The following is a 26,572-nucleotide window of genomic DNA, read 5'->3' on the forward strand; positions in this document are numbered from 1 at the left end:
GTACAGAATACAGAATAGGTGAGGACTAGAAGGAGGCTGAAGTAGATAAATAGAACTTGACTAAGGTGACACACCACCCAGCTACATTAGATTGGATACATAATACATCGACAGGATTTGGTCAGCAGAAGGAAAAGTAGAGGATATTCCAGATCAGGGCTACAAGGTGTCAGTGGGAATGAGCAGGACAAGTCATGGAATAGACAGAAATTGGGAAACTGAGAAATAATTAGAGTGGTGAGAAATCTTTTAAAGTCAGTAAAGTGGGCTCAGGAAAACCAATAGGAGAGTTTAGACTTAGAACAATGGGATATGAATCAATGTTTTTCAGCTTAAATAAATATCATAATTTATTCAGTTCAAACTGAGACCAAGAGTGATGAATGTAAACAGGTATTATTTGGTGGGAAGAGAGGTCTATTCAGTTTTAATTCAGGATGAAGTGAATTAAATCATGGATTAGGAAAAGGATAACAACCACTAATATAAAAAATAATCTGAACTTGCCAATATATGACAGCTTCTTTCTGACTTAACCTGCATGGGAACAGGACAATCCTATTTTTTCAAAAAGAAAAAAATATATTTATACTCTCTTATTCCAAATCATGGCAAATAATGCCTCACATACGAAAAACCCAAGGCCATCATGTAAATGGTCAGTTTTTCCCTTACTGAAGTTTGCACAGAATCTGCATACATGTGTAGCTCAGCCTGATTGCATAAAGACAAAATGGAAATTAAGTTGGCAAGTGATAATCAAAGGTTCCCAGAACCACTGAACTAATCACTTCTATGCATTTAATCACAATAAAATTAATTTTCTGTCACAAACCTTTCCCTTGATTGAACTCACTGGGATTCTTGCAGGAACCGGTGTGTGACAGTGACATTTCTACTTACTGTACGTATATAGTTCTAGAATCCAGGATGGTCAGAATCGGGGGATCGACATGTTCTGGTGGCAGCTGTGCTGTGGACAGTGTGACCATGGAACTATTTGTACATCCCACACGTGTACAGGCACTGAGTCGAAACTGGTGGGGTGTAAATGCTGCTAAATCTAGGGGGGGAGGGAAACAAGAATTTATTTACCATCATATTTTTTATTTGGACCTCACTTATCTTCTACTTTCCTACTTCTTAGAACTGTTAAAGCTTAAAATAAGAATCAACAGTCATAAAAATCAATAGCAATAAAATATAGACTCTTTTATCCTTTAAAAACGCTGTTATTTTTAAACAGACCAGTATCAGTCAAACTCTTGGTTTAACTTTTTTCTGTTAGCAATTTGACTGTTTCCTTGATTGACTGTGACCAGGTAAATCATTTTCTGAGTTTAGAGTTAGTTCAAGGGCTCTGTTAAAAAATGAATGAGACATTTAAATTATTTTTAAAGCATATTTGAAGACAACAGGACTTGCTTTTGAAATGCAAATGTGTAGCTTTGCTCTTGTAATTCCTTTTGCTGAATTCCTTTCTTCTCCTGTCCACCTGACCTACTACCTATTATTTGACCTTCAATTCTTCCAGGCTCAGTGCAAATGCCAATTTCTTTTGGAAGATTTCCCTAACACATAGTGCCAGTGACCTCTGGCACAAAGTGGAGCTATTATCCTCATCTTCATCTCACAGGGTTTTGTGCATACCGTTAGCATAGCACTTACCACACTGTCATAATTATTTGTTTCCATGACTCTCTGATTCATTGGACTGAACATTCTAAGGGTGCTATATTCATTCTGGATCCTCAATATCTAGCACAATGCCTGGTGCACTGTAGGATTGAATATATGTTTGGATAAATTAAGAAAGAATTAATGAATGAGATGATCAAGATATAGTTGAGCTAGGTATGAAAGATGATCAAGAGAGAGGAGAGTACCCTAGTCAGTAATAATCTCTCCCTCTGCTGAGCTTGCTTAGTACTTTATACCTATCTGTCTAATAAGTCCCATATTCTCTCGCTTGAGAAGAAAGTAGTCTATAATTTATGAATTCAATTCTGAAATACCCTGGACACTTCATTTATAAAGTTATCAACAGTTATTTTGTTGAACAAATCTAAGCAAAGCTGAGTCAACTTTACCAAGATTTAAACACAGTTCACACTTTTATACTGCTAGAAAAAAAATCATTCTTTTCTGGAATATTTTTGAAATAAGGTAGTTACAATGGAAGCAACCCATCTTCTTAAAGATCTTTGACCTTGAACCATTATAATTTCACCTTTAAACAGATGAATGAAATGCAACGTACTTCAGGGAAATAGATTTTGCACTGCACTGATAGCAAAAGTAAACTGGGAAGAGAATACTGATTTTCATGCAAAGTATAATCAGTTGATTCAATATGTAGATCATCAGAATAAAAGCAAAAATTTTTTATACTAAATATAGTTACTCTAGAACAAAAAGTGATGATCAAGAAGAGACTGGCAATGCTTTATGATTAAGCCTTCTTTGCTTCACAAATTTATCCTACAGGAACTCAACAGTACCAAGTTGAGGTGGGGGCACCCCCAGAAAATGGGGTTAGAAGGAAGTGGTGAAGGCAATTTGAAGTTGGTATGAAAAGAGCATGGCCTTGCCAGGGACCTCTGAAGGATGGCAGGAACAGCTACACCATGTATGCATAAGTCAGACGGAACTGGGACCTCTGAGGGATGGCAGGAACAGCTACACCATGTATACACAAGTCAGATGGAACTGGGGTGGCCTCATTTGGAAAAACATTCTATGAAACCTACCAAGTTAAAAATTAGGAAACAGTGGACTCAGACGCAATGAAGAGCTTAAACTATTTACTGTGGAAAAACTTCATACCAAAAAACCCAAAACAAAACAGGTCCTACTGGTAGGTCCAATCTTGGCCAAAACTACAATGTGTCTGTTAATATATTATATCGGCTGTGTCCCTATTTTCATCGTCTTCTCTTTCCGATTCTCAGGAACCTGATGACCTCAGCATCCCATCTCTCCCATCTATCAGAATTCCTTGCACTCCTGAGAAAGGGATGCTGGGGATTTGACTCAAAATCCAGTTTCAAAGGACAGAGAGCCTAGAGGAAAGGGGAAATCCCTGATGGTTAGTCAGTGCAATTAGGGCAAAGCTGTCATATGTAAACATGAGAATATATCCATCTGTTCTGAATGGATATGTGGCAGCCGGAGACAGTATTTCATAGGGCTGATTCCAAGTGACTTTGGAATATTCTGAATGAGACTTTCTCTTAGTCATACCTGAGTGTCTTGGTCAGCCAAAAACCAGACTGGATGCTATAATGTTCTTTGGTCAGTGAACTCTGTGGTGCAACAGTTTTCTTGCTTTCTTACATTCTAGCTTGTTGAGGCAGGGATTCAGCTACCTAGTTTGAGACTGGTGAAGAAATCATAGCATTCTTAAGTGACCTGGTACTTGTGTTTGCTGGAAACGACTTGCATATTTGGGAGTCCTTAGTTATCTTGAGCTGGAGGGGTGAGAATGCACCATCATAGTGTCACCATAGCACAATATCTCCTTATCACTGAATGCCCCACTATAGGCTCCATGCTTTAAAGGTGACCTTGAGGATGGAATTCTGAAACTTACCCAGGATATCTGCCTTGAATGGCATTAGCTTCCTGAAGCAATTAGTTATAGGATTACTGTCTGTGCCTGGAATCCACTCTAACAGAATCTTCTTCTCCATAGATTGGGAAGCATCCATGTATGTTATGGTTGGGACATGGCGAGACTAAGATGAGGAGGTGAGTTTGCTTAAAAGGGTCATACTGCTAGAGAGGGCCAGTATGACAGGTGAGGCAGGATTGAAGTAGAAAATACCAATCTTGTCAAGTCTTCGATTCCTGGTTAGCCTTTACCCCTAGACTACTTAACGTATTGAGAAATTTGGGAAGGCTGATGAATTTTAGGAGATTAGCATGGCTTTAGATTGAATGTTGACTAGGGTTTAAGGCTGTTAGTTCTATAAGATATGAAAAGTGCCATAGAAAACAGAACAGAGCAAGAATAATCAGGAGTGCTCAGGAGTGTTAACTAAAATTATTGTCAAAATCAGTTTACAATATATGTAAATCAAATCATTATGCTGCACATCTTAAGCTTGTAAAGTGCTGTATGTCAAATATATGTCAGTAAAACTGAAAGAAGGAAAAAAAATTAAGAGTCACTGGAGCCCATACAAACAAGATTACATTTCTGGCAAAGGCTTTTTGGCAAAGAAAGAGTGATGGTAAAAGTTGTGGGCATTCTGAGTGAAGGCCAATTCCAGGAGAGGGGGAAATGCAGAGCAAAGGCTTGGAAGGGGGAATATACCTGGTGTGGGTAAAGCAAGAAGTCTACCATAGCTGGAGCACAGCAAATTGGGCAGAAAGAATTAAGAGGTAACATCAGAGATACAATAAAGGCCCAGATCACATGAGCCTTGTAGGTCTTTGCATGGGTTGTGGGTTTTAATCTGAGAACCTACTTAGAAAGCCACAAGAGGATTCTGAACACAGCAGTTGCATGGGCAGATATGGATTTTGTGAAAATCACACTGGGTGTTGGGTGGAGCATAGATTATAGTGAGCAGAGTATAAGCATTCTTGGTATATAAACATGCAACTGCTTTTCGTGTGTTGATTTTATACCAGGCAACTTGATTGAATTTATTTACTCTTCCAAGAGTTTTTTGGTGGAGTCTTTAGGATATAATATCATGTCTTCTGGAAATAGAAGTAATTTTATGCCTTAAATTCCTATTTGCATGCCTTTTATTTATTTGTTTCCTGATTTCATTGGCTAGGACTTCCAATACTGTGTTGAATAAAAGCATTGTCTTGTTCCTGATTTTAAAGGAAATGCTTTTAGCTTTTTGCTACTGAATATGATGTTAGCTGTGGACTTATTATACATAGTCTTCATTATGTTGAGGAATGTTTCTTCTATACCCAATTTGTTGAAAAATTTTATCTTGTTAGATTCTGTCAAATGATTTTTCTGCATCTATTGAGATTTTTTATATGATTTTAATTTTTATATTATTAATGAAATGTTATATTTATTGATTGGCATGTATGGTGAACTATTTTTGAATCACAGGGATCCATCCCACTTGATCATGGTGTGTGAGGCTTTTAATGTGCCATTGAATTTGGTGTTCTACTCTTTGCTTGAGAAATTCTGCATCTGTACATCAGGAGTATTGCCCTATAATTTCCTCTTCCTGTAGTGTCCTTGTTTGGCTTGGGTATCAGGGCAGTGTTGGTCTTATAAAATGAGCTTGGGAATCTTTCCCTCTCTTCATGTTTTTTGGAAGACTTTGAGAAAGACCCATGTTACTTCTTCTTTAAATGTTCAGTAGAATTCACCAGGAAAATTATCTTGCCTTGAGCTTTTCTTTGTTGCAAGGTTTTTGATTACTGTTTCAATCTTCTTACTAGCAATCGGTCTGTTCAAATCTTCTATTTCTTCATTTTGTGTAAGGCAAGTCTGGAGGTGATCAACTCCAGCTGTAGTTTCTTTGTGAAAGTTTTTATGTATCCTTCATTCCTGAAAGACAACTTTGCTGGTGAAAATATTGTTGGTTGGCATTTTTTTTTTCTTTTAGTGCTTTGAATATATAATTCTACCCTCTCTTTACTTGTGAAGTTACTGCCTAGAAATCCACTGATAAACTTATGGGAATTCTTTCATTTTTGAGATTTTTTTCCTCTTGTTTTAAAATTCACTGTCTTCAATTCTAGACAGTTTTATCATAGTGTGTCTTGGAGATCAGTTTGGCTTGAATATTTGGGGTGACTTACTACCTTCATGAACTTCAACATCCAAATATCTCCCCAAATTAGGGAAGTTCTCAGCTATTATTCCTTGTAATAAGCTCTCTGCTCCTTTCTCCCTCTCTTCCTAGGACTCCAATGATGTGTAAATTGGTTCTTTTAATTGTGTTCCATAATTCATGTAAGCCTCCTTCACTCTCTTTCACTCAGTTTTTTTTTTCTTTTGCTTCTCTGACTATATGATTTCAAATGACCTGTCTTCTAGTTCACAAATTCTTAGGCTTCGTTGAATTTGCTCTTGAATCTATTGACTTTTTCAGTTCAGTTTTTAGATTCTTTGACTCTAGGATTTCTGTTTGTTTTTTCAAGTGGTTTCTATTTCTATGTTGAGCTTCCCATTTTGTTCATACATTATTTTCCTAATTTTATTTAGTTGTGTATCTTTATTTTCTTGTAGTTCACTGTATTTCCTTAAGGGGATTATCCTGAACTCTTTATCGATATTCATGGATCTCCATTTGCTTAGGGTTACTCATGAGAGTTTTATTGGTTTCCTTAGGTGGTGTCATATTTCCTTGATTATTCATGATCCTATAGATTACGGTATATGCTATTTGAGAAAGCTTCATCCCTTGATTACATGGGAACAGGCTGGTGCCTGGGTTCATTGGGCTGAGTCTTAAGCCCAGTTTTTCTAGGGCAGGCCTGGCACTTGAGTCTACAGTGATGCACCTACAATCTGTATCTACATGATGTGTAATGGATCCTGGGTCCTGGGCAATTAACCAGGTGCCTAGGACTGGGCTACTGGGTGGGTCCAACATCTGAGCTTGTAGTGGCTGGTCCAGTATTTGGCTATTCTAGGAGCCAGTTATTGTGAGAGCTGACTTGGAGCTTGAGGACATGAGGACTGGCTTGGATCTAGGACAAGCCTGGACCTGGAACTACCAGAGCTGGCCTTTGCTTTGGGACCTCAGAAGCTGACTTGGAGGTTGTGTCTGCAGGAGCTGGTTTTGCACATGGTTGGGCCAAAGGCCTGAGGATGTGCGGGAGTTGGACTTAAAACTGGGGCTACAGAGGTTGAATCTGGTACATGGGAGCTACCTGTGGCCATTGGAACTGGCTGGAACCTGGTTGGCCAATGGCCTGGTTTCCTGGGGACTTCCTGAGAGCCTGGATCTGAGAAAGACATCTGTAATTGAAGGAGTCACATGAGGCCACGGGAGCCTAGTGCAGGGGTGAGCTGGGGCCTTGGGTTTGCATGAATGCTCTAGGATACTGGGTTGGAGAAGCTGCCTGGAGCTGCAAAAGCGGCCTGGGGCCAGTTTTCTCCTACTTTTCACTTGGCTGAATTTGTCTCATTCTTTAGGCTCATCCTCCTCTGAGTGATCTTTCTTGATCATCTAACAGTGTGGCCACCCCCAGATATTCTGTCATATCTCCTTGTTTAGTCACTTATCATAATTACCAGAAACATGTCAGAATTTGCCTTGTCATTTGTTTCTTGACCTTATATCCTTCCCAGGAGAAGGGAAATTCTTCACATACAGAAAGATATTTTCTTTTGTGTTCATCAAATAAACTCCAGGATTGGTGAGATCCAATTTGCACAGCTTTGTTTGTGGAGTAAATGAATGGGCAAGACCAGAGGAAGACTTCTATCAGTGCTCCTAACCCAGATTGCCATCTGTTCTAAGAAATAGAGTAATATCTAAAAATCACCAAGAATCTATTGAATACAATTCATCCAACAAATGTAATTGAGAGATGAAGGTGATTTGCTATTGAAAAACAAGAAAAAGGAGAAGCTGTACTTGTTGGAATGGCAAAACATAGTTCCCAAACATGAACACTTCATGGAAAAAAAAAAAAGAGGACAGAGATATACCAAAATTATTAACAGTGGTTTTCTCAAGGGGAGGTTGTATAGATGACTTAAATTTAATTTTTTGGTTACATATATTTTTCAAATTCTGTGATATACATGCATATATTAGGTGGAGAAGAGACAGGCAGGGTTTACCAATATCAATTCATTATTTAAGGAAATGTGTGCCCAAGACATATTTGACACATGCCCTATTACACTTCCTACATCATACTTCTCCTTCCCTCAATGACTTCAGCATTGGCTCACTTTTCTTTTCAATCATAATCCCTTTTTTGGCAGCTCCAACATCCTCATGGATGACTCATCTCTGAATCTGGCTTCACTTTAACTTCCTCAAATGTAATGCCCTTCACTTCTGCTTCATTTATTCAATGTGCTGCCGAGTTATACCCACTCCTTGATCATCTTTGGAAATATTTCCAAGATTCTTAATCTAAAAGCTGCCCTCTCTTGACCACAAACTGGTGAATTCCCACCTCTTCCACTTATCACATCAACACAATCACTCCTTTGCCCCCACAAAATGTTCAGCCTCTTTTATCTTATTTCCAGAGTATTGGAACATTTGTGTTTTTTCTTACTATAACCTTTGATCATCCATTTCAAAGCCATACTCTCTGGGTCCCTAGAGTTTTCTACTTCCTCAATTCTCTTCTATATCTGCTTTCCCAATTCCTAGCTGTGGATAAATTTCATCATCTTATTTCTCTAATACAGAAGCATTAGCTCTAAGATGTGACTGAGAGACATTGCTGAACATAGTAAAAAGAATCTAGTATAATTTTAGGTTTTCTGATTTGAACTGGACCCTTGGCACTCCTCAGCAATCCTTGTCATGTTACCTCGTTTCTCCCTTCATTGTATTTATTGTCTTTATTTTCTCCTCTCATGGTTTGGCTAATTATCTGGAAGAAGCAAGTGGGGGCTAAAGTTGGAGCTCTTAGGTATAGCTTCCTCCTCTAAACCCCAATTGTTGTCTGTGCTGTGGGAGCTGAGATCAATGTAGTTGTCCTATTAACCTATGTCTTTTTTTCTTCTGCTCTTCCCTACCTCTGACCCTTTGTCTTTCCCTCATTTAAGCTTCTCTCAATTAAATTACAAGTTCAGAATCTATCAATAAAATAGGTACTCTTTACAGACAGAATGTATCTGGTCAGAAGGCAGGAAAAAACCCTCCTGGACAGAGGGGGAAGAGAGAGGATGTGAGGTTCAGATACAATGTTGGGGAGAAATAAGAAGTGCATAGACCCTCCATCACTTCCCCACCTCAGATTCCACAGATTGATGGGCTAAAGGCAGAAGGAAGGAGAAATACACGTGCAGACTCTTGGGGGGAGGGCTCTCACCTCTGACATCTGTGGTCAAGGTAGAGTCTTAGGGGGGAGACAGACGCCAGTCAAAGAAAAGACCTTGGTGGATGTGGGCAGGTGGGGCCACAGGAAACACTGCCCGATTTCTGTTTCCCAATATGGCAATGAAGTAGTAAAAACATCTACTAGATCTGAGGGGTTATCTCAAGAGTGATCCCTTTGCATAGAGGAGGAAAGCACCCTGAAGGGCCACACTCTAAATGCCAAGAAACCATATAAGACCCTGGAAGTTCTCACACCATCTACAGGGTGGGTGGGTGGGGGACCCTTGAGAGTGACTGTGGTTTATTGACTAATAACTAAACTGTATGAGAGTAAAGTCAGATATTAAGCCAAGCTATAAAAATAAAGACAAACATGCACAGAAATTGAGCTATGGATGGGTGTCTTATCGACTGAGATTTACAAAGGTTCCATGTGCAACTGGCACTTCATTTATGCTTCTGAGGAACACACAGCCAAGATTTTCAAACCTATGCAGAATTAATATTTCATCCAATTTGTTAAAGATAAATTAATTCTCCCCCCCCCCAAAAAAAATAATCTGTTAGGCCACATATCTGGTTTGGGAAATCCGATGGCTCTACTTTTACTACCCTAGGAATTGAGGATTTTCTTTGGATTCTGAAAATTTAAAAAACTATCAACTCTATAGTATAGAAGAAAGCCAGCCTGATTAAATAGCTTTCTTGACTTCCAAGTCATTTTTATGCCTGTCCTGTCCACCCCAAAGTGGATTATTCTCAATGTATTTCCATAAGAAGATGAAGTGTCACCAGTGTCCTTTGAATAATGAGGCATGAAAAAAAGAAGGGACTAGAAGCTAACGTGATACAGGGTGGAAAGAGCTGCACAGGTGACCTGATTGGGAAATCCTTGGTAAAATGGGAGGAGATGGCCAGGACAAGGGACAGGGAAATGAGAGAAAGAAAAGAGGAGGCAGCATCAGGTGGGGGTGGGGGAGGGCGGAGGAGTCACTGTGTGAAAAAGGGAGATTTAAAAAAATAATAATAATTAAAACAGTGAAAAAAGAGGATTCCGGGGGAAGCAGGCAGAAGGCATTCTTCAGGGGTGAAGCCATAAACAAAGCCAGCGATTTAAAATTTAAAGCAAAGAGGAATGTGTTGATGCTTCTCTTCCCTCCCTGACTGCATCTGATTTGGTAATATGTCTGTACAGATCTGATTAGGTCTTTCAAGGGCAATGTAATGGATCAATGGACTCAAACCATCGCAGGTATGTACACACATCTGAGGCAGTAAATGCAAGATATGGGATCCTTAAAAATGGAAGGCCACTGTTTGTCAGGGTCCCTCAGCACCAACGTCCTGTTTCCCATTTGCTTGATTGCATCATTTACATAAGATCAAACACCGGGAGTTGTGGACAGGGAAAAACAGATCACTCTAATATGAATTAGAAATGGATCCACAGGCATTATCCTGAGACGTGTTAGAAGGAAACGCATCCCAGTGCATGGAAACCTTACCGACTACTGTCAAGCAAACTATAATTTACAATACTGGCCATGAATTATATGCTATTTTACGATTGATTTCATGCTGTTGTTGGGAGAATTTCATTGATCTCAATTTACAAAATGAACCAATAAGCAGGCAATGATTTTCCTTTAACTCCTGGTGTAAACTGAGGAATTTGTATCTTCTTCTTGGTTTCTCCCTTCAGAAAATTAGAAAGCAGTTTTGGCTTCTTTATTATCTGATGCATGGTCTCTAGTCCTTTTTTCTGAGGACTTCCTACTATCGTTTCACAAAAGAAAAATACAGCTTTTTCCTGATTTCCCCCTCTCCTTCCTGTGCATTATGCCATAAATTATCACCTGGATGTTTAAAAACTTGGGAATCAGAGTTCCTGCTGTGGTACAATGGGATCTGCAGTGTCTCTGGAGTCCTGGGACATAGATAGGTTCCATCCCTGCCTAAGCACAGTGGGTTAAGGATCCGGGGCTGCCATCAGATCTGATACCTGGCCGGAGAAATTCATATGCTGCAGGGCAGACAAAAAAGAAAAAATAAAATAAAAAAAATGTGGGAACCATCTGGGTGGTTACTGAGCACAGCTCCTTCTGCCATTGGTATTCCAACTTGAAAACCAGTGCTAGGTCATGGGTCAGTGAGAACACATCTTAGGCAGCAGACCTGTAAGCAGTGTGTTTTCCACAGATGCCTGGAAAGCAATGAGCTATGCCAGAGTGCAGTGGCAAGTCAGCACGCATTTGTCTCTGCCAGTGTACAGCCCTTGCTCCCGACTGTTTGCTCAGCCTTTTGCTTCTAGAAAAATCAGATTTTTGACCTTCTAATTAATAAAAATGGAGGCTTTTTTAGTCTGAATGTCATCGCTCTTCTGCTTGTCACAGAACTTAACTTCCAACACCCTTCTCGTTGGTCAGCTGAGCAATGAACCACAACCAATGTCCAGTCCTGTGCTTTCAAACTGCTTTTCAGAGCTGGAATCATTTTGTCCTCAGGTGTAAAGCCACACCCAAACTGTCTTCCTAAACTGCAAACATTTTCTATTTGCGCTCACCATATTTTCCACTCCATCAGAGAAATCCATATCCCTCCCTTTCATCCAAATCCTGTTCAAAGTTTATATTATTCACAAAGCATCTTTTGATTCTCCCCCACATGTGCATCATTTACACTCTATCTAGCGGCCCTTTGTACCAACCTCTCTGGTGAACATCCTTATCCCAGGCACACGTATTCACAATGTCACACACAATTTGAGAACAAGGATACGTCTTATAGGCATCCCCTTATGACCCCTGATATTTTGGACACTCCTGATGGTTGAAGAGTAAAAACTTCATTGCAGTAAGACAACTGGAAATAAAGAGAGGAAAACCTGTTTCTTCCATCAGGACAGCGGCAGCTGGCATGTGGTGGGGGAGCCCAGTCTGCTGGGAGCTGTCTGTTACTAGTTTGTCTGTCAGTTGTGATAAGGAGGGACTATACTTCCTCATTTTCCTTGTTTTCCCTGGCTGGTTAGAACAAAAGCCTTCCATGTAAAACTCCTTAGGCTGACAGCATTCTTAGCCAGCTGTCTCCTAGTCTGGATTTCTGAGCCTCCCTAATATTTGCTTTGCAATAACTTAAGGTATATTTAGCACAAGGTTGTCTTTCTTGGTTCCTTTTATAATAACACACCCTAGAGCAGCATCAGCCCCCTCTCCCCGCCATGCACTAGCATCCCACCCACTCCTTTACTTTACCTCTGGGCAGTAAGAACAGAATTAGAAAGTCAGCATCTGGTTTTCAAAGTTCATAAATGCTTTTAACTCACAAACCACAGAGAGAGAATCGAGATAACATTTAACATTCTAAGAATACTATCTTAAAAACTTAAGCCAGATAACTTAGCTAAAAATTTCATATAAAACTTGCAAATGTTCCCCCAAACTCAGGGGGATATTTGCTATCATCACATTCCTTAATAATGCATGTAGGTTGGTTTGCAGGAGGCAGAGATCATATACTCAAGGTGAGAGAAATCAACAAGTGAGATATGAGTCTTAGAACTAATGAGAATTATTTATACAATTCATGATTATATAAATATATAATTATTTATATAATTAGTCTTAGAACTAATGAGAATTATTTATATAATTCTCAGATTGAGATCTGCAAAATTTTGAGATTCCATCTGTCTATTTATCTATCTATCTATCCATCTATCCATCTCCATACATCCATTACCTATCAAAAAGGAAATAGCATTTAAATTGGTTTTAAAGCAGTGGAGAGAGAGGGAGAAGACATCCTCAGTGAGAGGGTTGGAAAAAGGCATTGTTGTAGAATAATTCAATACAAGCTTGGTGAGAAATATTTGGCTTAAGTTAACAAAGTTCAGTTTAGCTCAGATGCAGGGCATATGAAAGAATTAAAGGAACTAATGCTAGAAAGACAGGTTGGGGCCAGAGAAGAAAGACCACTGGGTTCCAGGCCGATAACTTTGTATGATGATGAAACAGACCCACATATAATGAAGCTGGAGGTTAGGAAATCTTTGCCTAGTTCTGGTTCTGCCACTAGCTGTCTGTGTGAACTTGGGCAAAACACTTGCCCTCAGTGTCTCTTGGTTTCTTCATCTGTCTCTTTACAGATGTTTGTGTTAGATGTTCTGGAAGGCTAAAGTTTCTACTGAATGTTTATTTTTCTAAGAAAACCTGGCATTCAGGATATTGTGATACAAGTTTTTACTTCTTGGAAATTTGCTCCAGTAGTTAAGAGACTTGGAGAGGATCACCTGTTTGATTCATCATAAAATGCTCTTGCAATTTAATGTGGAATGGAATGCTAAACAATTTTTTTTTTTCTGTGTATGAGAAAAGAATGTGTAAAACGAGCACAGTTTACAATTAGAACACATTTTAACTTAAGTTCAACAGTTCCCAAACTTCAAATTATAATGTTAGGGGTATATACATATCTCATTAAAATTATGTTTCTGTGTCAGCTTGTGAAAATACAGAGCATCAGAAGCAACCACTGAATTTTGAGAAGCTGATGAAGCCTTCAGTATCACAGCCAGATGTAGTTTGGTCCATTAAAAGACTTCTACTGCATTGTCTATCTGAATCATTTCCATAGAATCACAGGGTTTTCTTTTTTAAAACAGTAATTTTCAAAGAATACTCAATTGACATTATGTCAGGAAAAACACCCATGTTACAGGTATTCATACTATGAACAGTGTCTGACTTTTTTCTCTGAATAAATATTTTACTGATGACTTTTAAAAATAGTGTATCTGTGATGATTGGTTTTATGTGTCACTTTGGGTAGGCTATGTTGTCCACTTATGGGGTCAAAGCCTACATGTTGCTGTGAAGGTATATTTAAAATGGGATTAACATTTATAATCTGTCGACTTTAAGTAATGCAGAATACACTTCATAATATGGGTAGACTTCATCTAATCAGTTGAAGGTCTTAAGAACAAAGACTGAGATTTCCCAAGTAAGAAGAAATCTTCCTCTAAACTGTGTTGTAAAAATTCTGACTGACTTTTCAGCCTGCTATAGTGCCTGTGGATTTTAAATTCAAGACTGCAATCTCAACTCTTCCTTGACTCTTGTACCTGCTGACCTACCCTACAGATTTCACATTTTGGACGTGCCCACAATCATCTGAGCCAATTTCTTAAAATAAAAATTTCTCCTCCTCTCTCTCCATCCTGCCCCCTTTCTTTTCCTCCCTCTTTCCCTTCCTCCCTCCCTCTTTCACTTCTTTTTTTAATCCTAATACAAGGAGAACCTCAACTGGAGTCTAAGATACATTTAGATTTCTCTGGGTATATCTGGCAGAGTGTGTATTCTGCATAAAAAATGAAGAGCAACATCTGTGGTACCAGGGGTGGGTTTGGTGATCAGGGAAAGAGGGACCAAATGTGTGTGTACCATGGATTCAGATATACCTACATACCTATCAAATTACTAATGGCATTTTTCACAGAACTAGGACAAAATATTTTAAAATTTGTATGAAACACAAAAAGATCCCCCATAGCCAAAGCAATCCTGAGAAAGAAAAATGCAGCAGGAGGTATCAGGATCCCTGCCTTCAGACTATACTACAAAGCTGCAGTCATCAAAACAGTATGGTACTGACAGAAAAAATAAATGTAGCTCAGTGAGACAGGATAGAAAGTCCAGAAATAAACCCACACACCCACAATAAAGTCCAGCTGACACCTACAGTCAACTAACTTATGACAAAGGAGACAAGAATATACAATGGAGAAAAGACAGCCTCTTCAGTAAGTGGTGCTGGGAAAACAGGATGGCTACATGTAAAAGAATGAAATTAGCACACTGTATAACACCATATGCAACCATAAACTCCAAGTGGATTAAAGACCTAAATATAAGGCTGGATACTATAAAACTCTCAGAGAAAAACATAGGGAGAGCACTCTTTGACATAAATTGCAGTAATATCTTTTTGGAACCATCACCTGGAGTAATTAAAATAAAAACAAACAAACAGGACCCAATTAAACTTAAAATCTCTTGCACAGCAAAGGAAACACTTTAAAAAATGAAAGACAACATGCAGAATGGGAGAAAATATTTGCAAATGAAGTGACTGACAAGGGATTAAACTCCAAAATATACAGAGAGTTGATGCAGCTCAATATTAAAAAAAAAAGATCTTATTAAAAAGGGAAGAAGATGTAAATAGACATTTCTCCAAAGAAGATGTACAGATGGCCAAAAAGCACACAAAAAAATGTTCAACATTGCTAATTACTGGAGAAATGTAAATCAAAACTACAATGAGGTATCACCTTACACCAGTTAGAGTGGTCATCATCAAAAAGTACACAAACATAAAAGCTGGAGGGGATGTGGAGAAAAGGGAATCCTACTACGCTGATGGTGGAAATGTAAATTCATGCAACCACTGTGGAGAACATTATGGAAGTTCCTTAAAAAACTAAAAATAGAACTACCATAAGATCCAGGAACCCCACTCCTGGGCATATATGAAAAGAAAGCCAATATTTGAAAAGACATATGCACCCCAATGTTCACTCCAGCACTATTTACCGCAGCTAAGACACAGGAGCAACCTCAATGTTCACTGACAAAAGAGAGGATAAAGAAGATGTGATATATATAGACTGTGGATTATATATAGCCATAAAAAAAAATACCATTTTCAGCCACATGGATGGACCTAGAGATTATCATACTATGTAAAGCCAGTCAGACAAAGACAATTAATTATATGATACCATTTATACATGGAATCTAAAAGAATTATACAAATGAACACATTTACAAAACAGAAACAGACTCAGACAGAGAAAGCAAACAGGGTCACCAAAGGCAAAAGTTGGGGGAGGATAAATTAGGAAGTTAGGGGTAACATATACACACTCTTATATACGAAAGAGATAATCGGCATGGACCTACTGTATAGCACATTGAACTCTACTCAATATTCTGCAATAATCTAGAGGAAGATTCTGAAAAAGAGCGGATATATGTGTATGCATAATGAAATCACTTTGCGTTACACCTGAAACTAACACAACATTGGTGATCCACTATATGCCAAGATAAAATAAAAATTAAATTGTAAAATATCTGACGTACTGCAGAATAATATTTAAATAACAAAGTTTTTCTTTTCTTCTTCAAAAATAAAGTTTATACAGAAATAAGTAAGTGGGATGGGCTTAGCAGGTGTGGGATAGAAAAGGCAGAAAGGAAAAAAACAAGATGAAATAAATGCTTTAAAAAAAGATAGACAGGCGCTCCTGCTGTGGTGCACTGGGTGAAGAATCTGACTGCAGTGGCTCAGGTCACTGAGGAAGGATGGATTTGACTCCCAGCGGGGTGCAGCGGATTAAAAGATCTGGTGTTGCCTCGGCTGCAGTGTTGGTCACAGCTGCAGCTCAGATTCAATCCCTGGACTGGGAACTCCCATATGCCATGGGTACAGCCATAAAAAAGAAAAAAAGACAGACAGATACACATCTACATTAACCATATTTTACAAAACTTAGAAAATATGGTATATCCCTGGATCTAGGTTGGCTTGGCTATATGTAATCATTCATATGTAAATCACTTAAAACGATACCTGACACATTTAATGAGAAATAATGTTAATAAACATGATTATGACCTTATTTATATAATGATTTGCATTTTCCTAGTTTTGTTCATGGAACTAATTATTGACATTTTGGGAGTAATTGTATGTATGCACATTAAAAAAATTTAACTAGTATATTATAAGAGTACAATATGAAAAGCAAATGTCTCCCTCACATTTCCAATTCATAGCACTTAAAATTTTAAACACTGGGATTAGAGACTCTGAAACAAATTAAAATTGTTATGGTGGAATTTACTGACAAAGTTGGTAACAACTGCATCTGAGTTTGGTTAATAGTCATAGGATCCATTTCCTTTTTTTTCTTTGATATAATTGCTAGTGTATAAAGCTAAGACCCCATCACAAAAGCAGGGAGGCAAAACTTTACATGCGATTGGATGCTATTATGGTGAAAGGAAATGAGAAAAAATAAAAGAGAAAGAAGAGAAGAGGAGTTCCCATGTGGCACAGTGGTTAGCGATCCGACTAGGAACCATGAGGTTGAGGGTTCGATCCCTGGCCTTGCTCAGTGGGTTAAGGATCTGGCGTTGCCGTGAGCTGTGGTGTAGGTGCAGACGCGCTCGGATCCTGCGTTGCTGTGGCTCTGGTGTAGGCTGGCGGCTACAGTTCCAATTAGACCCCTAGCTTGGGAACCTCCATATGCCGCGGGAGCGGCCCAAGAAATGACAAAAAGACAAAAAAAAAAAAAAAAAAGAAGAGAAGAAATCAACAAAGATTTGGGTTTATAGTCTTGATGTGTGGACACATGAATGAACCACTGAAGTTTTAGGTCTTAGTATCCTTAGTTGTTAAAAGTAATAGTATATTATTTGTAACACCTCTACCTACAATTGCTATGAAGAGAAAACAAAGCAAACAGCCATAGAAGCATTTTATAAAGGAGACTGCGTTGCACAGGTAAGACGTAAAATTTTAAATCATTGATAACAGGAGAGGCTAACGGGTTCTTTTCATTTAGATGTACTCCAACTAATCAGTGCTCATAAATACTGCAAATAATATACTTTTAAAATGTTTATCCTGTAATTATCGAAAGGCCAAATTTTTTCAGCAAAATCTAAAACACGTAGTCGATTGTGAGGAAAGTAAGTGTATCTATATGGCAACATACACTTTCAGAGACAGCTCTTTTTGGCCATCTATTCATTCCACAAATATGTGTGGGATAAGACTGCTATGGGCAACTACGACGTGTTTTACGTGTTGAGGTACAGCAGACAACAAGGTGTTTACAAGACGGTTTTGGATATCTCTTTTTGAATCATGCATTGCTTTGCGTTATGTTTTTCAAATTTCAGAGAGGTTATGCTTTATGGACAGTTATAAACCAATGATTTCAAATCACTTTAATTACGCTGCTTCAATAAATTACAACAGAAAATGGTAAATGATTTGAGAAGAACCTTTGTGCAAAATTACAAATAATAATGTCTCTCCTGCAATGAAGACAGATACGTGTAAGAGGAACTAATTTTAGGGAAGAACTAAAGTTCACTGATTAACAACAAATTACAGTGAGGATATGAATGCCAACACACTTAGAGACACACCATTGAAAACGAGGTATTAGCATTAATATTTTACTATTACCCTCCAAATGCTCAAGTTTTCAGGCCCTTAATTCTTCTTCATATTACATAGTGAACCACATGTAAAAATTAGGAGAGTACTTATAAAATATAAATACAGGTATTAGCTTATTCCTGAGACTACACCCAGCAGACAAAGACAAGAAAATAAATTTATATGTACCTGTTTAATTTGTCTTAGAGCCATCACCCCTTTGTCTATGTCTGGTGAATACCTTCACTATCCCTGAAAGTATACTGAACTTTTCTTAGACTTTTCATAGTAGTAACTTTACATGATTTCTATTTCCTTAATTGCACTCTGAAATGTTCCTTAAATGCCTTGATTAGTGTTTGGTTAATGTTAGCATCCATGAATCAATTTTCTTTACAGTGCATCTTTGAAAACAGTCTATTTATTTGCAGTGAAAGATTGGAATACAGCTGTCATTAAAACGAAATAATGGAAAAAAAATGCAAAAGCCAAACTTGAATTTTTATACAATGTTTTACAATGTTTTTCTAGAGGAAGAATTTGATCAATGCTGAATTTGAGAAATGTCTATTTAAAAGTTTGTGGGAGTTCAGTTTACACTACAAGTATGTAGCTTTATGGAAAACATTGATTTGATTTATCTTTTAAAAACCAAGCTTAACTTTATAGCAGTGATTCAGCTGAGAGGGAAATCTCTTAAAATTATCTATATAGTCTTTTCTTCGACACCCAGAGTTCCAACCTAATAGAATTTATGACCAGCATCCTCTTGATTTTTGCATAATAGAGCTACACAAGTGGCAGAAAGTGACTTTCTAATCTCCCCACATGAAATAGATATTCAAATATTTGCATATTTGGTAGTATATTCTAGGAGTGGCTGGACTTGTATACATTTCCACAATAGGATGGAAGAAAAGTGAAGAGGGCAGTGCAAGAAAGTCATCTTGGCAAAATAAGTCTTTAAAAGTTGAGATGTAGGAGACAAACTTCCCTAAACTCTACTTGAATTTTATTTTATTTTTTGAGTTGTACTCTTTTTATATCATCCTCGGTTTGAATGCAACAGGGACGTAAACATGGGGCTGGGGTTATAGTCAAGCAGGCAGGATGCCTTTGTCTAAGTCATAGGTCATTCGCTAATACTTGTCTGAAGTTTCCCACTCAGAGAAAAAATACATACATACATACATATATGTATATATATATGTATATATATATGTGTATATATATATATATATATATATATATTTGTCTTTTTAGGACCACACCCATGGCATATGGAGGTTCCCAGGCTAGGGATCAAATCAGAGCCGCAGCTGCCCACCTATACCACAGTCACAGCAACGACACATCTGAATTGCATCTGTGAGCTACACTGCATCTTGCTGCAATGCTGGATCCTTAACCCACGGAGCGAGCCTAGGGATTGAACCTGCATCCTCATGGATACTAGTTGGGTTCCTAATGCATTGAGCACCTGGGAGCTCCTCAAATAACAGTTTTATGTTGAAAAAAATGTATCAATCTTTTGGTTGTGATGACATGGAACTGAATTACATACCTACTTTGTATGTTCAAAATAACTGATTTTTACATACCTTAATGGAACCAAATGAGTCATATTTATGGCCATGGAATGGCACCTTTCAGGGCTTTTGCACCAATTGTGTGCTTGTGAGCTCTGTATCGCCTATGTAGCTGTATGACACTGAGAAAGCAGCAGCAAATATTTACCCAGTGTATGTCAAGCACTGGGGTCCCCTGTCACTTCTCTGGTACCAATCGACTTGTCTGGCTGTCAGTCTCAGATAAATTTGTCTGTCTCTGAACATTCCTCTGAATGCAGTCTGGCATTCCAGCAATTTGTCCATATGATAATACCTAGTTTACATACAAATGAAAACATTGATTTCTTGGTTCTAAAAACAATCTTTATGGTTCTTTACTATATGCAGATACCCTCCCTGCCTTCAGGATAGAACATGAAAGATACAGTTCTTGCCCTCAAGGAGCTCACAATCTAGTGAGACAGACAACTAAGTCAACCGATAATTCTGGTAGAGTAGGATAAATAGTATGAGACATGGGAACACAGAAAGGAAAACTGTAAGCCACACATCTATATGCACCAGCAGTCTTTACTCAAACACTAGTACGTTGTCCCAGTCTCATGGATGACTAGATGAATGGAAGAACCACAAGCCAGCATGCCTGAAAATATTCTGTTTTAATATTCTTTAGGCTTTACCTTCCAGGAAAAAAAGGAAGGAAATAAGAAAGGAAGGGAGAGAGGACTAAATATTTGCCTGTTTAATTTTTACTACCTTGGTGTGCAATTGTATGCAGTCATTACAAATTATACCTGCTGTTATGGGCTGAATGATATCCCTCCAAAATTCCTACACTGACTCCCTAACCCCAGTACATCCAAATGTGACTATATAGATATAGGGTCTTTAAAGAGGTGATTACCTTGAGAGGAAACTGGTAGTGTGGGCCCTAATCAAATCTGGCCAGTGTTCTTATAAGAGGAATGCTGGACGCAAAGACATCAGGGATGTACCTGTGGAGAGGTACATGTGAGGACACAGCCAGAAGGTGGCCGTCTGCAAGCTGTGGAGAGAGGCCTCAGGAGAAACCAAACCTGCTGACACGTTGATCTTGGACTTCTAGCCTCCAGGGTGGTGAGAAAATAAAATCCCGTTATTTAACCCACCCAGCCTGAGATTTTCTCATGGCAGTTCCAGCAAACTACCATTTCAATGAGTGGATTAAAAGGATATATTATTCTTTGTTGTCCACAGTTAATCAAAACAGGAATGATATGAGGTCATGATGCAGCACAGTCATAAAAATTCCAGTTTACTTTGCATAACTTTTCATTACTGACTGTGAAGAAATAGCTCCCCCTTCCTACCAGTACTACACTCTGCAGACTTATAGTTTCTACGTTTATCTCCTTGATTTATGAGGGCACAATATCAAATACTTCCCATTTAAGACAAGTAGGCTTGCTTTAAATTTTAAAAACTAAATCTAATATTTGGATAAGAGATATTTTAATTGACATGCTGTCTTTAAGAATGCACTGATAATGTGATGAAGATATAAATGTTGTATTAATATTTTGACACCCACTGAATATTATTGATAATGTAATGGAATTTCCCATCATTCTTTTACTTTCGACTTAGCTGGTTGAGATTTGTGATTTGGGAGTCAGAAAATTAGAGCACCAAAATTTTAGTTCTAGCTTTGCCATTAACTAGCTTTATGATTCCAAGTAAATCAATTAAGTTTTCAGAATCTCTATTTCCTCACCTGCCAAATGGGATTAAAATTATTTAACCTTTACATATCATTTGGTAATTTAAAAGCTCATAGAAGCTGGCAGGTGTGAAAATATTTTGAAAGTATACATTATCAAGAAAAACATCACAAAAATTTTATCTGTTCTTGGGGTGAGGAAAATTAAATCATAGTTAATTTTAAATGGATTAGCTATCAAATCTAATTTTCTTCTTATCTAAAGAAGAAATAAAGGAAGGTATTTCTAGATCTGACTACAAGTTTAAGAAAAAATGATTTCATTGAAAAACCATCTTAGGAGTCTCCTTTATGGCTCGGTGGTTAACGAACCCGACTAGGAACCATGAGGATGTGGGTTTGATTCGTGGCCTGGCTCAGCAGGTTAAGGATCTAGCATTGCCGTGAGCTGTGGTACAGGTCACAGATGCAGCTTGGATCCCACATTGCTGCGGCTGTGGCATGGGCTGGTAGCTATAGCTCAGATTCAACCCCTAGCCTGGGAAACTCCATGTGCCATGGGTATGCCCCCCCTCAAAAAAAAAGGAAGAAAAACCATCATAAATGAGGTAAAAAGTACAAAGAATGAAAGCAGAAAAAGATAATTATAGTGCCATGAAAATGGTAAGCATATTTAATATGTGTTAAAAACATTTACAAAATTCTAAGAAGAACATATCGCTATAAATAATGCACAAAAAATTGTGGGGATTATATTTAAGAAATTAGGAATACATACATAGAAAATGTTATATAAAAGGATATTGAGATGAGTAAAAGAAATATAAGGTATCCAAACTGGAAGAGGAGAGGTAAAATTGTCGCTGTATGCAGATGACATGATACAATAAATAGAAAACCCTAAGGACTCCACACAAAAACTACTTGAACTGATCAATGAATTAAGCAAAGTAGCAGGTTAGAAATCTGTCACGTTTCTGTAAACTAACAGTGAAATGTCAGAAAAGCAACACAAAAATGCAATACCTTTTAAAATCACACCTTAAAAAATTAAATACCTGGCAATAAACCTGACCAAGGAGGTGAAAGATATATATGCTTAAAACTATAAAACATGAATTAAGGAAATTAAAGAGGATTCAAAGAAATGGAAAGATATTCCATGCTCCTGGGTTGGAAAAACTAATATCATAAAAATAGTCATACTACCCAAAGCAATCTACAGGTTCAATGCAATCCCTGTGAAATTACCCATGACATTTTGCACAGAACTAGAACAAACAATCCAAAAATTTACACAGAACCATAAAAGATGCAGAATTGCCAAAGCAATCCCAAGGAACAAAAACCAAGCAGGAGGCATAACTCTCCCAGACTTCAGGCAATGTTACAAAGCCACAGTTATCAAGAGAGTGTGGTAATTATACCAAAACAGACATACAGATCAATGGAACAGAATAGAGAACCCAGAAATAAACCCGGACACCTATGATCAATTAATCTTTGATAAAGGAAGAAAGAACATAAAATGGGAAAAAGACAGTCTTTTCAGCAAGTAGTGCTGGGAAACTAGACAACCACATGTAAATCAATGAAACTAGAACACACCCTCACACCATGCACAAAAAGAAACTCAAAATGGCTCAAAGACTTAAACATAAGACACCATCAAATTCCTAGAAGAGAACATAGGCAAAACATTCTCTGACATCAACCTTGCAAATGTTTTCTTAGGTCATCTCCCAAGGAAACAGAAATAAAAGCAGAAATAAACCAATGGGACCTAATCAAACTAACAAGCTTTTGTACAGCAAAGGAAACCATTAAAAAAACAAAAAACAAAAAGACAACTTACAGAATAGGAGAAAACAGTTTCAAATGATGCAACTGACAAGGGCTTAATCTCTAAAATTTAGAAACAACTTATTTAACTCAACAGCAAAAAACCCAACAACCCAATTGAAAAATAGGCAAAAGACATGAATAGACATCTCTCCAAAGAAGATACACAGATGGCCAAAAAGCACATGAATAAAAAAGCTCAACATCCCTGATTATTAGAGAAATGCAAATCAAAACTACTAAGAGGTACCACCTCACACCAGTCAGAATGGCCATCATTAATAAGTCCACAAATAACAAATGCTGGAGAGGATGCAGAGAAAAAGGAACCCTCCTACACTGTTGGTGGGAATGTAAATTAGTATAACCACTATGGAAAACAGTATGGAGGTATCTCAGAAAACTGAATAGAGAACTACCATATGACCCAGCGATCCCACCCTTGGGCATATATCTGGATAAAACTTTCCTTGAAAAATACACATGCACCCGTATGTTCATTGCAGCACTATTCACAATAGCCAAGACATGGAAACAACCTAAATGTCCATTGACAGATGAATGGATTAAGAAGAAGTGGTACATATATGCAATGGAATACTACTCAGCCATAAAAAAGAACAAAATGATGCCATTTGCAGCAACATGGATGGAACTAGAGACTCTCATACTAAGTGAAATAAGTCAGAAAAAGACAAATACTATATGATATTACTTATATATGGAATCCAATATATGGCACAAATGAACCTTTCCATAGAAAGAAACTCATGGACTTGGAGAACAGATTTGTGGTTGCCAAGGGGGAGTGGGATGGATGGGGAGTCTGGGGTTAATAGACACAAACTATTGCATTTGGAGTGGATAAGCAATGAAATCCTGTTGTATAGCACTGGGAACTATATCTAGTCACTTGTGATGGAGCATGATGGAGGATAATGTGAGAAAAAGAAAATATATATGTATGTGTGACTGGGTCAATTTACTGTACAATAGAAAATTGACAGAACACTGTAAACCAGCTATAATGGAAAAAATAAAAATCATTTTAAAAAAAGGATATTGAAGTTGCACTGTTATTTCTAATATGGAAAAATTATAAATATTGTATAATTCCAAATATTGTAATGCTTTGCTTAAATATATGAAATATGAAATATTCAAAAATACTGTGTAATAATTTAAAGCATAATTTAGAAAATGATTTAGTATTTGGTCTTACGATCTCGATATATCATAAATTGGTAACACTGTAAAACAGTCTGACCCAAAGAATATGTGTATATCTGTAACTTAGAATAAGATTAGAAGATAATAAATTCATAAGTAAAAATGTAATTAGTAATTGCTTTGGTGGGTAATATTGTGGGCAATATTTTTTTATACTTTTCTAAATTATCTTTAGTATTTATAATTTACCTTTTTGTAATAATTTTATTTTTAAATTGTACTTAATTTATACGTTATTATATATACATTAATATATACATTCATATATATGCCCGATACAAAATCTTAAAAGATAGCAAAGAGTTTATATAAAAATTAAGTCTCCCTCTTCTCTTTTTTTTGCTTTTTGTCTTTTCGAGGGCCGCACCCGTGGCACATGGAGGTTCCCAAGCTAGGGGTCTAATTGGAGCTGTAGCTGTGGGCTTACACCACAGCCACAGCAACGCCAGACCTGAGCCATGTCTGCGACCTACACCACAGCTCATGGCAATGCCAGATTCTTAACCCACTGAGCAAGGCCAGGGATTGAACCTGCAACACCACGGTTCCTAGTCAGATTCGTTAACCTCTAAGCCACAATGAGAACTCCCCTCTTCTCTTGTCTCCCAATTACCCACTTCCCTTCCAGAAGCACAGCAATTATTTTTATTTTTATTTTTTGCTTTTTAGGGCTGTACCCATGGCATATGGAGGTTCCCAGGCTAGGGATCGAATCTGAGCTATGGCTGCCAGCCTACGCCACAGGCCCAGCAATGCAGGATCTAAGCTACATCTGCGACCTACACTACAGCTCCCAGCAATGCTGGATCCCTGACCCACTGAGTGAGGCCAGGGATGGAACCCACATCCTCATGGATTCTAGCTGGATTTGTTTCTGCTGAGCCATGAAGGAAACTTCCAAGCACGGCAATTATTATACACTTATGTGTACCTCCGGAAGTAGGCTAAATATATAATCAAATATCCAAATATTAGTAGAGATATATTTTTTGTAAAAGTACTTCACAATGTACGTTGAGTATGCTACCCTATTGGTAAGAATCTGCTCATTCCATTGAATGACCCCACAATATCTCAGTGTACATATCGCTCTTACCCATAACTTTTTAAACTAGTCTTCTATTGATGTTCATTAGGCTTTTCATTTATATATTATGTTGCATTCTTATATTACATTATATTAGTACTTATGTCTGCATGCAGGTAGAAAAATCAGTAACTTTGGAACAATTTCAAGCATAACAAAACGTAAAACTACTCAAGGTGTTTGCGATACTACCTGTTACTGGATTTTGGTTACTTCTTTTAGTGGTCCATGGCCACAAGATTTAAATTAGCCAACTGAAACCAAAACTAAGACAATGTATAAGTGAGAACTCGTGGGTTCCAGGAAGTTTACCACTCTGTCTTCAGCAACTATTTTAGTAGCCAGAAAAAAAAAAAAAGGTGATATTTTAGAAGATAGATGTTGAATACACGCAAGTGAATGGAGATAGTGTATTTAAGCTATTAAATAGGCGTTAGCTACAACACTGATACCATGGGTGTAACACGTGGCTAACGATATTACGAAGGCTCTGAGATATCCTGTTTAGAGGAGAAAAATCAAGGAATAAATGGCCTTCCTTTAACGCAAACAAGGTAGAGAAGTATTCTAAAAAGTCACTTCTTATTTTGCAAAAAAAAAAAAAAAAAAAAAAAAAAAGCCGTGCTCTGATAGATTTGATAGTTTCAAAAAAGGGAGGCACTCAGTCAACAAAATAGAGATTCAAGTTTAAGAAAACAGGTGAAATTCCAGGGAAATTCTCAAAAGGAAGAACACAGGTAGACGGCTGAGTTGAATGATGTCCTAGGATATATATTACTAACTGCATTCATCCAAAAAAGGGATAGAAAAGTTAAGGTTTTATTGGAAGGAAGACTTTAATATGTGTAATTAGAACAAATTTTGGAGCCGAATTTAGAATTATGAAAGCTAACATTTG

At 37.6% G+C, this 26,572-nt stretch overlaps 1 protein-coding gene across 1 annotated transcript in view; it reads right to left on the reverse strand.

The window, feature by feature from the left end:
* Window positions 1-26,572, reverse strand: part of USH2A (usherin) — an 837,143-nt gene that overhangs the window by 413,718 nt on the left and 396,853 nt on the right. The window contains 1 exon segment of the mRNA XM_021064292.1: window positions 904-1,063. Within this exon segment, the coding sequence (XP_020919951.1) occupies window positions 904-1,063 (160 nt within the window).

This window comes from Sus scrofa, chromosome 10 (assembly GCF_000003025.6).
Source record: "Sus scrofa isolate TJ Tabasco breed Duroc chromosome 10, Sscrofa11.1, whole genome shotgun sequence".
In the NCBI taxonomy this organism is placed as follows: domain Eukaryota; kingdom Metazoa; phylum Chordata; class Mammalia; order Artiodactyla; family Suidae; genus Sus; species Sus scrofa.